Genomic DNA, 17,469 nt, shown 5'->3' with positions numbered 1-17,469 from the left:
GAACGCCTACGTGGACATGATCACAAGTGCACTGCCCATAGCAGATGCAAAAATGGAGCTCATAAAGACTGAGACAAACAAAGATGAAACAATGAGACGACTGAGAAAAAGCATCTTGGATGGATGGCCCAACATGAAGCAAGACTGCTCACTTGATATAGCAGAGTACTGGAACTGCAGGGCGGAACTATCAGTGGTCGAAGACATCATCTACAAAGGAAGTAAAATAGTTATCCCAAAGAGTCTGAGAAGAGAGATGCTAAAAAAGATCCATGGAGGACATCTGGGAATCGAAAAGTGTAAGAAAAGAGCACGAGAGGTGATGTACTGGCCACGAATCAACCAAGATGTGACAAATGAGGTGTCAAACTGCACAATATGCCTGAAATATCAAGCAAGCAATCCGGTAGAACCACTAAAGCCACACCCAGCACCAGACAGACTTTACCAGAAGGTAGGCGCTGACCTATTCGTATGTCAAGGGAAGGACTATCTTGTCGTCACAGACTATTACTCCCTGTATCCAGAGGTTTGTAGACTGTACACCACCACTGCAGAAGCTGTGATAAGAAGTATGAAAGCCATATTCTCCAGACATGGCGTGGCAAGCGAGGTCTTCACAGACAACGGACCCCAGTTTAACAATGTAAATTTCCAACACTTTGCCAAAGAGTGGGACTTTGCCCACACAACGTCAAGTCCTCACTATCCACAGTCCAATGGACTAGTGGAAAAATCGGTCCAGACAGTGAAAAGACTGATGTACAAGGCAAAAGACAGTGGAACTGACTTCTACCAAAGCATGCTTGTATACCGCACAACGCCGCTCGAATGTGGTATGTCACCAGCCCAACTCCTGATGGGACGTCGGCTAAGGTCAAACCTACCCATCCCGGAGAACCTCCTGAAAACAAAAGAGGGGGAGAAAGTGAGGAAGTTCAAAGAGCAACAGAAAGAAAAGCAAAAGTACTACTATGACAGAGGAACACAAAACCTACCTGAACTCCACACTGGTGACCAAGTAAGGTTGAAAGACAAAACAAACACATGGACTCAGAAGGGAACTGTCCTGAGTGAAGTTCAACCAAGATCATACACCATTCAGACAGATGAGGGTGCTGTTCTGAGAAGAAATCGTCGAGATCTTCTCATGGGACCAGCCACAGCAGGTCAAGAGACTGATACTGGTGAACAACCTGATCACACAGCTGAGAACCAATCATCTGAGGCAACAACTCAGATTCAAGGACAATCAATCAGAAAATCCTCAAGACACGTGAAGCCTCCTGAGAGACTCATTGAGCCAATTTAAGGACTATTGTTAAAGAAGGAAGTAATGTTATCTTATTCTTTCTTCAAGTTCTAGTGTATTGACATATTTCATGTGAACACACAAAGCAAGGGTAAAAAACCTTGATCATGATAATGATAATGTAAGTTCATTAAATGTTGTTAGTTAAAAGTAAAATACTTTTGTTTTAAGAAAGGGAGATGTAATGATATCAGCAAATAGTGATGATATTTGTCTGTGTTTGATTACTTGTGCCTGACCAGCAGAGGTCATGTGAGAGACAAGCAGTCCAGAGGAGTTTTACTTTCAGTTTCATTCTAGATGCATCACAGCATAGTGTGTTCTGTAAAAAGCTGTAGAAAGTCTTGAATAAGACTTTAGATTAAACAACATTCTCTTTCAGAAATGAGTTTTTATTGAACCCAAAAAGAAATCAAAACACCAACTAACACGCCACCCGACTAAGACGCCTCTGACCAACACGCCTCCGACCAACACGCCTCTGACCAACACACCTCCCAACTAACACGCCTCCCACCAACACGCCTCCGACCAACACGTCTCCCGACTAACACACCTCCGACTAACACGCCTCCCGACTAACACGCCTCTGACCAACACGCCTCTGACTAACATGCCTGACTAACACGCCTCTGACTAACACGCCTCTGACTAACACGCCTCTGACTAACACGCCTCTGACTAACACGTCTCCGACTAACGTGCCACCCTACTAACACGCCTCCTGACTAACACGCCTCCGACTAACACATCTCTGACTAACGTCTCCCGACTAACACGCCTCCGACTAACACGCCTCTGACTAACACGCCTCTGACTAACATGCCACCTGACTAACATGCCTCTGACTAACACACCACCCGACTAACATGCCACCTAACTAATACGCCTCCCGACTAACACACCTCTGACTAACACGCCACCCAACTAACACGCCACCCGACTAACACGCCTCTGACTAACACGCCTCTGACTAACACGCCTCCCAACTAACACGGCTCTGAATAACACGCCTCCAACTAACATGCCACCCAACTAACACGCCTCCCGACTAACACGCCTCTGACTAACACACCTCTGACTAACACGCCACCCAACTAACACGCCACCCAACTAACACGCCTCCTGACTAACACACCTCTGACTAACACGCCTCTGACTAACACGCCACCTGACTAACACGCCTCTGGCTAACACGCCACCCGACTAACACGCGTCTGACTAACACGCCTCCAACTAACACGCCTCCTGACTAACACGGCTCCCAACTAACACGCCTCCGACTAACACGCCTCCGACTAACACGGCTCCCAACTAACACGCCTCCGACTAACACGCCTCCGACTAACACGCCTCTGGCTAACACGCCACCCGACTAACACGCGTCTGACTAACACGCCTCCAACTAACATGCCTCTGGCTAACACGCCACCCGACTAACACGCGTCTGACTAACACGCCTCTGACTAACACGCCTCTGGCTAACACGCCACCCAACTAACACGCCTCTGACTAACACGCCACCTGACTAACACGCCTCTGGCTAACACGCCACCCGACTAACACGCGTCTGACTAACACGCCTCCAACTAACACGCCTCCTGACTAACACGGCTCCCAACTAACACGCCTCCGACTAACACGTCTCCTGACTAACATGCCTCCGACTAACACGCCTCCGACTAACACGCCTCCGACTAACACGTCTCCTGACTAACACGCCTCCGACTAACACGCCTCCGACTAACACGCCTCCGACTAACACGGCTCCGACTAACACGCCTCCCGACTAACATGCCTCCGACTAACACGCCTCCGACTAACACGGCTCCGACTAACACGCCTACAACTAACATGCCTCCCGACTAACACGCCTCCCAACTAACACGCCTCCGACTAACACACCTCCGAACTAACACGCCTCTGACTAACACGTCTCCCGACTAACACGTCTCCCGACTAACACACCTCTGACTAACATGCCGCCGGATTTACAGTGTCACCGCTGGAGCTGTCTAGAGGTGGATCCATTTCTGTATTAATTCTGTTGTGATTTTTTCCCCCACAGATCACGATTCAAAAAACCAACTCCCTGCGCTTCCAGCACAGTACGTATCAAACCCTTTCATCTCAATCAAGGCCTGATTTTCAAGAACAACAACTTGGATTTAACATAGTAAAATGTCCCAAGGTGCTTCACAGCAACTAGACAAAAACTGACACCGAGCCAAAGAAGGAGTTATTGGGAGGGATGACTAAAAGGTTTGGTTAAAGATGTAGGTTTTAAGGAGTGATATACCTATCAATTCATCCAATGAAAAGCGACGAGTTAAGAAAGTAACTATAGGTTTTTATTGGCTAAATAACAGAGCCCACCCTCGTGGGTGATCGGATCCAACAAGGAGGAATACCAGCCAGTCGACCACCTTTATACCTAGGCAGGTAGGTGGAGCCATGGGCGGAGTCAGCAGTGTTCAGCCCAGGTATAACAGCGTGACAAGAGGCGACCTCGTATAGTGATACAACAGTGTGAACAGTGATAACGATATAACAGTGATAACTATAGTGTAACGATAGTGAATGACAAAAGTGGTTTACCACATTCACCCCTTGTTTAGATTTGAGTCCGGCGGGGTGAAGTGTACTACCAGTTCTGGTAAGTCAGTCTGTCCGGAGGCCTCGTAAGCCTTTCTGATCGTCGCAGCGGTGGTGTTGCATTATCCGGTGTTAATGCTGGTGTCTGCGTGGTCGGCGAAGGCTCGTGGGGTTCCGGCGTGCCGTCTACCTGAGCTGGAATTGGGGGGGGGTGGGGGGGGGTAAAGGTGGTGTCTCCGGAATGCCCGAGGGTGCGAGGTCCCGTAAGGAGACTGTGTCCTCCCGCCCGTCTGGGTAAGCCACATAGGCGTACTGGGGGTTGGCGTGCAGGAGGTTCACCTTCTCGACCAGGGGGTCCGTTTTATGGGCCCTCACGTGCTTTCGCAGCAGGACGGGCCCCGGGGAGGTCAGCCAGGTTGGTAGTGTGGTTCCCGTAGTCGACTTTCTGGGGAAAACAAACATTCGTTCATGGGGGGTGGCGTTAATGGCAGTGCAGAGTAGTGACCAGATGGAATGCAGCGCTGCCGGGAGGACTTCCTGCCAGCGGGAGGCTGGGAGGCCCTTAGACTTTAAGGCTAAGAGGACGGCCTTCCATACCGTCGCGTTCTCTCTTTCCACCTGGCCGTTCCCTCGGGGGTTGTAGCTGGTGGTCCTGCTTGCAGCAATACCTCTCACTAGTAGGAACTGATGGAGTTCCTCGCTCATGAAGGAGGAGCCCCGGTCACTATGTATGTAGTTTGGGAACCCGAACAAGGCGAAGAGGTTGTTCAGGCATTAAATGACCGTGGTACTGGTCATGTCTGGGCAGGGGAAGGCAAAGGGGAAACGGGAGTACTCATCAACGATGTTGAGGAAGTACACATTACGGTCAGAGGACGGGAGGGGCCCCTTAAAGTCGATGCTCAGGCGCTCGAAGGGGCGGGTGGCCTTGATCAGGCTTGCTCTGTCCGGCCTAAAGAAGTGCGGTTTGCACTCGGCACAGGTCTGGCAGTTCCTGGTCATGGTCCTGACCTCCTCGATGGAGTATGGCAGGTTGCGGGCCTTAATGAAGTGGTAAAGTCTGGTGACCCCGGGGTGGCAGAGGTCGTTGTGGAGGGTCTGAAGTCTATCACTTTGCGCGCTGGCGCATGTAATTCGTGACAGAGCATCAGGGGGATCGTTCAGCTTACCTGGCCGGTACAAGATATCATAATCATAGGTGGATAGTTCGATTCTCCACCTCATTATCTTGTCATTCTTGATTTTGCCCCTCAGCTTGTTATTAAACATAAAAGCGACCGAACGCTGGTCGGTGAGGAGGGTAAATCGTTTGCCTGCCAGGTAATGCCTCCAGCGTCGTACCGCCTCCACAATCGCTTGGGCCTCCTTCTCGACCGACGAGTGTCAGATCTCAGGGCCCTGTAGGGTCCTTGAGAAGAAGGCCACTGGTCTCCCCTCCTGGTTAAGGGTAGCGGCTAGGGCGAAGTCGGATGCATCGCTCTCCACTTGGAAGGGGATGGACTCGTCCACTGCGTGCATTGTGGCCTTGGCGATGTCTCCCTTAATGAGGGAGAAGGCTGCGCACGCTTCCTCCGTAAGGGGGAAGGATGTGGACTTCATGAGGGGTCTGGCTTTGTCTGCATAATTGGGCACCCATTGGGCATAGTAGGCGAAGAGCCCCAGGGTTCTCTTCAGAGCCTTTGGACACTGGGGGAGGGGTAGCTCCATGAGGGGACGCATTCTTTCGGGGTCGGGGCCGATGACTCCGTTCTCTACTACACAGCCGAGGATGGCAAGGCGCGAGGTGTTAAACACACATTTATCCTTATTGTAGGTGAGGTTCAGCCGTTGGGCCGTACGGAGGAATCTCTCCAGATTAACGTCATGGTCCTGCCGGTCGCGGCCGCACATGGTGACGTTATCTAGGTAGGGGAATGTGGCGTGCAGCCCGTTCTGGTCAACCATCCGGTCCATCTCCCTTTGGAAGACCGAAACCCCGTTGGTGACGCCGAAGGGAACCCTAAGGAAGTGGTAGAGGTGGCCATTCGCCTCGAAGGCGGTATACTGGCGGTCCTCAGGGCGGATAGGGAGTTGGTGGTATGCTGACTTAAGGTCGATGGTAGAGAATACTCGGTATTGTGCGATCTGATTGACCATATCAGATATGCGGGGAAGGGGGTATGCGTCCAGCTGGGTGTACCTGTTTATGGTCTGGCTGTAGTCGATGACCAGGCGGTTCTTATTGCCCGTCTTAACTACCACGACCTGGGCACGCCAGGGGCTGGTGCTCCCTTCGATGATGCCCTCCTTCAGGAGACGCTGCACCTCAGAGCTAATGAAAGCTCTGTCCCCGGCGCTGTACCGCCTGCTCTTGGTCGCGACGGGTTTGCAGTCGGGGGTGTGGTTAGCGAACAGGGAAGGTGGCGGGACTTTGAGGGTGGATAGGCCGCAGGTGTTACGCGGTGGGCGGTTTAAAATCTGTTGGTTGTTGACCGTGAGTGGGGGAAGGGGTCCGCCGTATGCTAGCGTGACGCTTTGGAGGTGGGATTGGAAGTCTAGCCCTAGTAGGATGGCGGCGCATAGCTGGGGGAGGATGAGGAGTTTAAAATTTTTATACTCCGTACCCTTAACCGATAGGGTCACAACACAGTAGCCGCTGATGTCTGTGGCGTGGGATATCGATGCCATTGAGATCCGGTTGCGCGTTGGCAGGACAGGGAGGGAGTAGTGGCTCACCGTGTCTGGGTGGATGAAACTCTCCGTGCTTCCGCTGTCGAACAGGCAGGTCGTGGCGTGGCCGTTTACTCTGATGTCCATCATTGACTTGGACAGGTGATGCGGGCGGGCTTGGTCCAGTGAGACAGAGGCTAGTGTATAGCTGAGCGAGTTGCTGTAGTCTGCGGGTGAGGCGGTAGTCGGGACTAGAGGCACGGTGGCGGTCGAGCGTGGTGGGTAAAATGGCGTCTCCCACGAGGTTGGACAAAATGGCGGAGAAGATGGCTGCCCCCGTAACTCACATGAGGCACTGCTGGTGTCGGTTGCCTGTATCAAAGATGGCCACCCCCATGACTCACATGTGGGGATGCTGGCCTCTGTTGCCTTGAAGGAAGATGGCCGCCCCCACAGCTCGCATGAGGCACTGCTGGCCTCTGATGATCCACCTCTGCAGGCCTTAGCGAAGTGGCCTTTCTTCATGCAGTTTGAGCAGGTAGAGTTCCTGGTGGGCAGCGCGACCTCGGGTGTTTCGCCTGGCCGCAGAAGAAGCAGCCGGTGGCCCGATCATGGGGGTCCGATGTCGGAGCCGGTACCGGGGGTGGCGGTCTCGACCGGGTCCGGGACGCCGACGCTAAGGTAGGTCCCAGGGGGGTTGCTGCGGGGGGTATCGCGGTCGGGGTCGGTCCCAAGTCCCAGGGTCGCGAGTTACAGTACCTTGAGTATGCCTCGAGGTCCCGATGGGCCACTTCTAGAGAGAGAGCGAGGGCTGCAGCTTTGTCCAGGTCGAGGTCCCTTGCTTCCAGTAGTCTTTGCCGTGTGTAGTCGGACCGCAGGCCTTTCACGAAGGCATCGCGGACATTGTCTTCAGTATTTTCTGCCGCCGTTACCGCTTTAAAGTTACAGTCTCTGCCGAGTGCTTGTAGCACCCGTAAAAATTCCTCCACGGGCTCTCCTGGCTGTTGCGGGCGGGATCTTAGGAGGTGTCTGGCATACATGGAATTTACCGGGGTTTGGTACTGTCTTTTCAGCCGGTTGATGGCGTCCTCGTATGTTTTAAGGTCCCGGATGAGTGCGAATACTTTAGGGCTCACTTGGGCGTTCAGAACTCTTAGCATGGATTTCTGAGGCACGCCGGATTCTCCCAGGTAGGCTTCGAAGCAGCTCAGCCAGTGTTCGAAGTCGAGGGCTGAGTTTGCTGCCTGTGGGTTTAGGTCCAGGTACGGTGGTCTGAGGGCTCACAGCCAGGCTGGCTGCTGTGGCTGTTGTAGCTGGGCGTCTGGCTGGTCGCTTGGCTGGTCGTTTGGCTGGTCAAGTGTCGACATTTTAAAATTTAGCCAATAAAATTGATATACCTATCAATTCATCCAATGAAAAGCGACTAGTTAAGAAAGTAACTATAGGTTTTTATTGGCTAAATAACAGAGCCCACCCTCGTGGGTGATCGGATCCAACAAGGAGGAATACCAGCCAGTCGACCACCTTTATACCTGGGCAGGTAGGTGGAGCCATGGGCGGAGTCAGCAGTGGTCAGCCCAGGTATAACAGCGTGACAAGAGGCGACCTCGTATAGTGATACAACAGTGTGAACAGTGATAACGATATAACAGTGATAACTATAGTGTAACGATAGTGAACGACAAAAGTGGTTTACCACAAGGAGCATCTTAAAGAAGGAGAGGGAAGAACGCCTCCGGGTTTAGGGAGGGAATTTCAGAGCTTCGTGGCTAGGTGGCTGAAGGCACGGCCGCCAAATGTGGACTGAAGGGAGATGGGATGTGCAAGAAACTATATTCAGAGAAACAGAGTGCTGGGACAGATGTTCAGCTGGAGGAGGTTACAGAGATAGGGAGGGGCGAGGCCATGGAGGAGATTACAGAGATAGGGAGGGGCGAGGCCATGGAGGAGATTACAGAGATAGGGAGGGGCGGGACCATGGAGGAAGTTACAGAGATAGGGAGAGGCGAGGCCATGGAGGAGATTACAGAGACAGGGAGGGGTGAGACCATGGAGGAGATTACAGAGATAGGGAGAGGCGGGACCATGGAGGAAGTTACAGAGATAGGGAGGGGCGAGACCATGGAGGAGATTACAGAGATAGGGAGGGGCGAGACCATGGAGGAGATTCCAGAGATAGGGAGGGGCGAGATAATGGAGGAGGTTACAGAGATAGGGAGGGGCAGGACCATGGAGGAAATTACAGAGATAGGGAGGGGCGAGGCCATGGAGGAGATTACAGAGATAGGGAGGGGTGAGGCCATGGAGGAGATTACAGAGATAGGGAGGGGCGAGTCCATGGAGGAGATTACAGAGATAGGGAGGTGCGAGACCATGGAGGAGATTACAGAGATAGGGAGGGGCGAGACCATGGAGGAGATTACAGAGATAGGGAGGGGCGGGACCATGGAGGATGTTACAGAGATAGGGAGGGGAGAGAACATGGAGGAGGTTACAGAGATAGGGAGGGGTGAGACCATGGAGGAGGCTACAGAGATAGGGAGGGGCGAGGCCATGGAGGAGGTTACAGAGATAGGGAGGGGCAGGACCATGGAGGAGATTACAGAGATAGGGAGTGGCGAGACCATGGAGGAGATTACAGAGATAGGGAAGGGCGAGGCCATGGAGGAGGTTACAGAGATAGGGAGGGGCGAGACAATGGAGGAGATTACAGAGATAGGGAGGGGCGAGACCATGGAGGAGGTTACAGAAATAGGGAGGGGCAGGACCATGGAGGAGATTACAGAGATAGGGGGGGGCGAGGCCATGGAGGAGATTACAGAAATAGGGAGGGGCGAGGCCATGGAGGAGATTACAGAGATAGGGAGGGGTGAGACCTTGGAGGAGATTACAGAGATAGGGAGGGGTGAAACCATGGAGGAGATTACAGAGATAGGGAGGGGCGGGACCATGGAGGAGATTACAGAGATAGGAAGGGGCAGGACCATGGAGGAAGTTACAGAGATCGGAAGGGGCGAGACCATGGAGGAGAGTACAGAGATAGGGAGGGGTGAGACCATGGAGGAGATTACAGAGATAGGGAGGGGCGAGATAATGGAGGAGGTTACAGAGATAGTGAGGGGCAGGACCATAGAGGAGATTACAGAGATAGGGAGGGGCGAGGCCATGCAGGAAATAACAGAGATAGGGAGGGGCGAGTCCATGGAGGAGATTACAGAGATAGGGAGGGGTGGGACCATGGAGGAGATTAGAGATAGGGAGTGGCGAGACCATGGAGGAAGTTACAGAAATAGGAAGAGGCGAGACCATGGAGGAGATTACAGAGATAGGGAGGGGAGAGACCATGGAGGAGATTACAGAGATAGGGAGGGGCGAGATAATGGAGGAGGTTACAGAGATTGGGAGGGGCAGGACCATAGAGGAGATTACAGAGATAGGGAGGGGCGAGGCCATGGAGGAGATTACAGAGATAGGGAGGGGCGAGGCCATGGAGGAGATTACAGAGATAGGGAGGGGCGAGACCATGGAGGAGATTACAGAGATAGGGAGGGGTGGGACCATGGAGGAGGTTACAGAGATAGGGAGGGGCGAGACCATGGAGGAGCTTACAGAGATAGGGAGGGGTGAGACCATGGAGGAGGTTACAGAGATAGGGAGGGGTGAGGCCATGGAGGAGGTTACAGAGATAGGGAGGGGCAGGACCATGGAGGAGATTCCAGAGATAGGGAGGGGCGAGATAATGGAGGAGGTTACAGAGATAGGGAGGGGCAGGACCATGGAGGAGATTACAGACATAGGGAGGGGTGAGGCCATGGAGGAGATTACAGGGATAGGGAGGGGCGAGGCCATAGAGCAGATTACAGCGATCGGGAGGGGCGGGACCATGGAGGAGGTTACAGAGATAGGGAGGGGCGAGACCATGGAGGAGGTTACAGAGATAGGGAGGGGCGATACCATGGAGGAGGTTACAGAGATAGGGAGGGGCGAGGCCATGGAGGAGGTTACAGAGATAGGGAGGGGCGGGACCATGGAGGAGATTACAGAGATAGGGAGAGGTGAGGCCATGGAGGAGATTACAGAGCTAGGGAGGGGCGGGACCATGGTGGAGATTACAGAGATAGGGAAGGGCGAGGCCATGGAGGAGGGTACAGAGATTGGGAGGGGTGAGGCCATGGAGGTTTGTAGGGCTGGAGGAGGTTACAGAGATAGGGAGGGGGGAGGCCATGGAGGAGGTTACAGAGATAGGAAGGGGCGAGACCATGGGGGAGAATACAGAGATAGGGAGGGGTGAGGCCATGGAGGTTTGTAGGGCTGGAGGAGGTTACAGAGATAGGGAGGGGTGAGGCCATGGAGGAGTTCACAGAGATAGGGAGTAGCGAGGCCATGGAGAAGGTTACAGAGATAGGGAGGGGCGAGGCCATGGAGGAGGTTACAGAGATAGGGAGGAGGCGAGGACATGGAGGAGGTTACAGAGATAGGGAGGGGCGAGGCCATGGAGAAGGTTACAGAGATAGGGAGGGGAGCGGCCATGGAGGAGGTTAAAGAGATAGGGAGAAGGGGAGGAGATGGAGGAGGTTACAGAGATAGGGAGGGGTGAGGCCATGGAGAAGGTTACAGAGATAGGGAGGGGCGAGGCCATGGAGGAGGTTACAGAGACAGTGAGGATTGTAGGGCTGGAGATGGTTACAGTGATAGGGAGGGGGCGAGGCCAGGGAGGAGGTTACAGAGATAGGGAGGGGTGAGGCTATGGAGGAGGTTACAGGGATAGGGAGGGGTGAGGCCATGGAGGAGGTTACAGAGATAGGGAGGGGCGGGACCATGGAGGAGATTACATAGATACGGAGGGGCGAGGCCATGGAGGAGGGTACAGGGATAGGGAGGGGCGAGGCCATGGAGGAGGGTACAGAGATAGGGAGGGGTGAGGCCGTGGAGGAGGTTACAGAGATAGGGAGGGGTGAGGCCGTGGAGGAGGTTACAGAGATAGGGAGGGGCGAGACCATGGAGGGGATTACAGAGATAGGGAGGGGCGGGACCATGGAGGATGTTACAGAGATAGGGAGGGGAGAGAACATGGAGGAGGTTACAGAGATAGGGAGGGGCGAGACCATGGAGGAGGTTACAGAGATAGGGAGGGGCGAGGCCATGGAGGAGTTTACAGAGATAGGGAGGGGCAGGACCATGGAGGAGTTTACAGAGATAGGGAGGGGCGAGACCATGGAGGAGATTACAGAGATAGGGAAGGGCGAGGCCATGGAGGAGGTTACAGAGATAGGGAGGGGCGAGACCATGGAGGAGGTTACAGAGATAGGGAGGGGCAGGACCATGGAGGAGATTACAGAGATAGGTGTGGGCGAGGCCATGGAGGAGATTACAGAAATAGGGAGGGGCGAGGACATGGAGGAGGTTACAGAGATAGGGAGGGGTGAAACCATGGAGGTGATTACAGAGATAGGGAGGGGCGGGACCATGGAGGAGATTACAGATATAGGGAGGGGCAGGACCATGGAGGAAGTTACAGAGATCGGAAGGGGCGAGACCATGGAGGAGGTAACAGAGATAGGGAGGGGCGAGACCATGGAGGAGATTACAGAGATAGGGAGGGGCGAGATAATGGAGGAGGTTACAGAGATAGGGAGGGGCAGGACCATAGAGGAGATTACAGAGATAGGGAGGGGCGAGGCCATGGAGGAGATTACAGAGATAGGGAGGGGCGAGGCCATGGAGGAGATTACAGAGATAGGGAGGGGCGAGACCATGGAGGAGATTACAGAGAGAGGGAGGGGCGAGACCATGGAGGATGTTACACAGATAGGGAGGGGTGATGCCATGGAGGAGGTTACAGAGATAGGGAGGGGCAGGACCATGGAGGAGATTCCAGAGATAGGGAGGTGCGAGATAATGGAGGAGGTTACAGAGATAGGGAGGGGCAGGACCATGGAGGAGATTACATACATAGGGGGGCGTGAGGCCATGGAGGAGATTACAGGGATAGGGGGGGGCGAGGACATAGAGCAGATTACAGTGATAGGGAGGGGCGGGACCATGGAGGAGGTTACAGAGATAGGGAGGGGCGAGACCATGGAGGAGGTTACAGAGATAGGGAGGGGCGATACCATGGAGGAGGTTACAGAGATAGGGAGGGGCGAGGCCATGGAGGAGGTTACAGAGATAGGGAGGGGCAGGACCATGGAGGAGATTACAGAGGTAGGGAGGGGCGAGATCATCGAGGAGGTTACAGAGATAGGGAGTGGCGAGACCATCGAGGTGATTACAGATATAGGGAGAGGCGAGGCCATGGAGGAGATTACAGAGATAGGGATGGGTGAGGCCATGGAGGAGATTACAGAGATACGGAGGGGCGGGACCATGGAGGATGTTACAGAGATAGGGAGGGGCGAGGCCATGGAGGAGATTACAGAGATAGGGAGGGGTGAGGCCATGGAGGAGATTACAGAGATAGGGAGGGGCGAGACCATGGAGGAGATTACAGAGATAGGGAGGGGCGAGACGATGGAGGAGATTACAGAGATAGGGAGGGGCGAGATCATGGAGGAGATTACAGAGATAGGGAGGGGCGGGACCATTGAGGATGTTACCGAGATAGGGAGGGGCGTCACCATGGAGGAGATTACAGAGATAGGGAAGGGCGAGGCCATGGAGGAGGTTACAGAGATAGGGAGGGGCAGGACCAAGGAGGAGATTACAGAGATAGGGGGGGCGAGGCCATGCAGGAGATTACAGAAATAGGGAGGGGCGAGGCCACGGAGGAGATTACAGAAATAGGGAGGGGTGAGACCTTGGAGGAGATTACAGAGATAGGGAGGGGTGAAACCATGGAGGAGATTACAGAGATAGGGAGGGGCGGGACCATGGAGCAGATTACAGAGATAGGGAGGGGCAGGACCATGGAGGAAGTTACAGGGATAGGAAGAGGCGAGACCATGGAGGAGATTACAGAGATAGGGAGGGGCGAGACCATGGAGGAGATTACAGAGATAGGGAGGGGCGAGATAATGGAGGAGGTTACAGAGATTGGGAGGGGCAGGACCATAGAGGAGATTACAGAGATAGGGAGGGGCGAGGCCATGGAGGAGGTTACAGAGATAGGGAGGGGCGAGGCCATGGAGGAGATTACAGAGATAGGGAGGGGCGAGACCATGGAGGAGGTTACAGAGATAGGGAAGGGCGGGACCATGGAGGAGGTTACAGAGATAGGGAGGGGCGAGACCATGGAGGAGCTTACAAAGATAGGGAGGGGTGAGACCATGGAGGAGGTTACAGAGATAGGGAGGGATGAGGCCATGGAGGAGATTACAGAGATAGGGAGGGGCAGGACCATGGAGGAGATTCCAGAGATAGGGAGGGGCGAGATAATGGAGGAGGTTACAGAGATAGGGAGGGGCAGGACCATGGAGGAGATTACAGACATAGGGAGGGGTGAGGCCATGGAGGAGATTACAGGGATAGGGAGGGGCGAGGCCAAAGAGCAGATTACAGCGATAGGGAGGGGCGGGACCATGGAGGAGGTTACGGAGATAGGGAGGGGCGAGACCATGGAGGAGGTTACAGAGATAGGGAGGGGCGATACCATGGAGGAGGTTACAGAGATAGGGAGGGGCGAGGCCATGGAGGAGGTTGCAGAGCTAGGGAGGGGCGGGACCATGGAGGAGATTACAGAGATAGGGAGGGGCGACTCCATGGAGGAGGGTACAGAGATTGGGAGGGGTGAGGCCATGGAGGTTTGTAGGGCTGGAGGAGGTTACAGAGATAGGGAGGGGCGAGGCCATGGAGGAGGTTACAGAGATAGGAAGGGGCGAGACCATGGGGGAGAATACAGAGATAGGGAGGGGTGAGGCCATGGAGGTTTGTAGGGCTGGAGGAGGTTACAGAGATTGGGAGGGGCGAGGCCATGGAGGAGGTTACAGAGATAGGGAGGAGGCGAGGACATGGAGGAGGTTACAGAGATAGGGAGGGGTGAGGCCATGGAGAAGGTTACAGAGATAGGGAGGGGCGAGGCCATGGAGGAGGTTACAGAGATAGGGAGAAGGGGAGGAGATGGAGGAGGTTACATAGATAGGGAGGGGCGAGGCCATGGAGAAGGTTACAGAGATAGGGAGGGGCAAGGCCATGGAGGAGGTTACAGAGACAGTGAGGATTGTAGGGCTTGAGATGGTTACAGTGATAGGGAGGGGGCGAGGCCGTGCAGGAGGTTACAGAGATAGGGAGGGGTGAGGCTATGGAGGAGGTTACAGGGATAGGGAGGGGTGAGGCCATGGAGGAGGTTACAGAGATAGGGAGGGGTGAGGCCGTGGAGGAGGTTACAGAGATAGGGAGGGGTGAGGCCGTGGAGGAGGTTACAGAGATAGGGAGGGGCGAGACCATGGAGGGGATTACATAGATAGGGAGGGGCGGGACCATGGAGGATGTTACAGAGATAGGGAGGGGCGAGAACATGGACGAGGTTACAGAGATAGGGAGGGGCGTGACCATGGAGGAGGTTACAGAGATAGGGAGGGGCGAGACCATGGAGGAGATTACAGAGATAGGGAGGGGCGAGATAATGGAGGAGGTTACAGAGATAGGGAGGGGCAGGACCATAGAGGAGATTACAGAGATAGGGAGGGGCGAGGCCATGGAGGAGATTACAGAGATAGGGAGGGGCGAGGCCATAGAGGAGATTACAGAGATAGGGAGGGGCGAGACCATGGAGGAGGTTACACAGATAGGGAGGGGCGAGACCATGGAGGAGGTTACAGAGATATGGAGGGGCGATACCATGGAGGAGGTTACAGAGATAGGGAGGGGCGAGGCCATGGAGGAGGTTACAGAGATAGGGAGGGGCAGGACAATGGAGGAGATTACAGAGGTAGGGAGGGGCAAGATCATCGAGGAGGTTACAGAGATAGGGAGTGGCGAGACCATCGAGGAGATTACAGAGATAGGGAGAGGCGAGGCCATGGAGGAGATTACAGTGATAGGGAGGGTTGAGGCCATGGAGGAGATTACAGAGATAGGGAGGGGCGGGACCATGGAGGATGTTACGGAGATAGGGAGGGGAGAGGCCATGGAGGAGATTACAGAGATAGGGAGGGGTGAGGCCATGGAGGAGATTACAGAGATAGGGAGGGGTGAGACCATGGAGGAGATTACAGAGATAGGGAGGGGCGAGACGATGGAGGAGATTACAGAGATAGGGAGGGGCGAGATAATGGAGGAGGTTACAGAGATCGGGAGGGGCAGGCCCATAGAGGAGATTACAGAGATAGGGAGGGGCGAGGCAATGGAGGAGATTACAGAGTTAGGGAGGGGCGAGGCCATAGAGGAGATTACAGAGATAGGGAGGGGCGAGACCATGGAGGAGGTTACACAGATAGGGAGGGGCGAGACCATGGAGGAGGTTACAGAGATATGGAGGGGTGATACCATGGAGGAGGTTACAGAGATAGGGAGGGGCGAGGCCATGGAGGAGGTTACAGAGATAGGGAGGGGCAGGACAATGGAGGAGATTACAGAGGTAGGGAGGGGCAAGATCATCGAGGAGGTTACAGAGATAGGGAGTGGCGAGACCATCGAGGAGATTACAGAGATAGGGAGAGGCGAGGCCATGGAGGAGATTACAGAGATAGGGAGGGGTGAGGCCATGGAGGAGATTACAGAGATAGGGAGGGGCGGGACCATGGAGGATGTTACAGAGATAGGGAGGGGAGAGGCCATGGAGGAGATTACAGAGATAGGGAGGGTTGAGGCCATGGAGGAGATTACAGAGATAGGGAGGGGTGAGACCATGGAGGAGATTACAGAGATAGGGAGGGGCGAGATGATGCAGGAGATTACAGAGATAGGGAGGGGCGAGACCATGGAGGAGATTACAGAGATAGGGAGGGGCGGGACCATGGAGGATGTTACAGAGATAGGGAGGGGCGAGACCATGGAGGAGATTACAGAGATAGGGAAGGGCGAGGCCATGGAGGAGGTTACAGAGATAGGGAGGGGCGAGACCATGGAGGAGGTTACAGAGATAGGGAGGGGCAGGACCAAGGAGGAGATTACAGAGATAGGGGGGCGAGGCCATGCAGGAGATTACAGAAATAGGGAGGGGCGAGGCCATGGAGGAGATTACAGAAATAGGGAGGGGTGCGACCTTGGAGGAGATTACAGAGATAGGGAGGGGTGAAACCATAGAGGAGATTACAGAGATAGGGAGGGGCAGGACCATGGAGGAAGTTACAGAGATAGGAAGAGGCGAGACCATGGAGTAGATTACAGAGATAGGGAGGGGCGAGACCATGGAGGAGATTACAGAGATAGGGAGGGGCGAGTTAATGGAGGAGGTTACAGAGATTGGGAGGGGCAGGACCATAGAGGAGATTACAGAGATAGGGAGGGGCGAGGCCATGGAGGAGATTACAGAGATAGGGAGGAGCGAGGCCATGGAGGAGATTACAGTGATAGGGAGGGGCGAGACCATGGAGGAGATTACAGAGATAGGGAGGGGCGGGACCATGGAGGATGTTACAGAGATAGGGAGGGGCGAGACCATGGAGGAGATTACAGAGATAGGGAAGGGCGAGGCCATGGAGGAGATTACAGAGATAGGGAGGGGCGGGACGATGGAGGATGTTACAGAGATAGGGAGGGGCGAGACCATGGAGGAGATTACAGAGATAGGGAAGGGCGAGGCCATGGAGGAGGTTACAGAGATAGGGAGGGGCGAGACCATGGAGGAGGTTAAAGAGATAGGGAGGGGCAGGACCAAGGAGGAGATTACAGAGATAGGGGGGGCGAGGCCATGCAGGAGATTACAGAAATAGGGAGGGGCGAGGCCATGGAGGAGATTACAGAAATAGGGAGGGGTGAGACCTTGGAGGAGGTTACAGAGATAGGGATGGGTGAAACCATGGAGGAGATTACAG

At 54.4% G+C, this 17,469-nt stretch overlaps 1 protein-coding gene across 1 annotated transcript in view; it reads left to right on the top strand.

The window, feature by feature from the left end:
* The window catches only part of LOC147120823 (protein-tyrosine kinase 2-beta-like), a 389,336-nt gene that overhangs the window by 235,548 nt on the left and 136,319 nt on the right, over nucleotides 1–17,469 (top strand). The window contains exon 12 of the mRNA XM_085978989.1: nucleotides 3,381–3,420. Within this exon, the coding sequence (XP_085835115.1) occupies nucleotides 3,381–3,420 (40 nt within the window). The remainder of the gene's footprint in view (nucleotides 1–3,380; nucleotides 3,421–17,469) is intronic.

Source organism: Somniosus microcephalus, chromosome 3 (genome assembly GCF_052327205.1).
Source record: "Somniosus microcephalus isolate GS21.2 chromosome 3, FLI_Smic_1.0, whole genome shotgun sequence".
In the NCBI taxonomy this organism is placed as follows: domain Eukaryota; kingdom Metazoa; phylum Chordata; class Chondrichthyes; order Squaliformes; family Somniosidae; genus Somniosus; species Somniosus microcephalus.
This window is presented reverse-complemented; position numbering and strand designations above follow the sequence as displayed.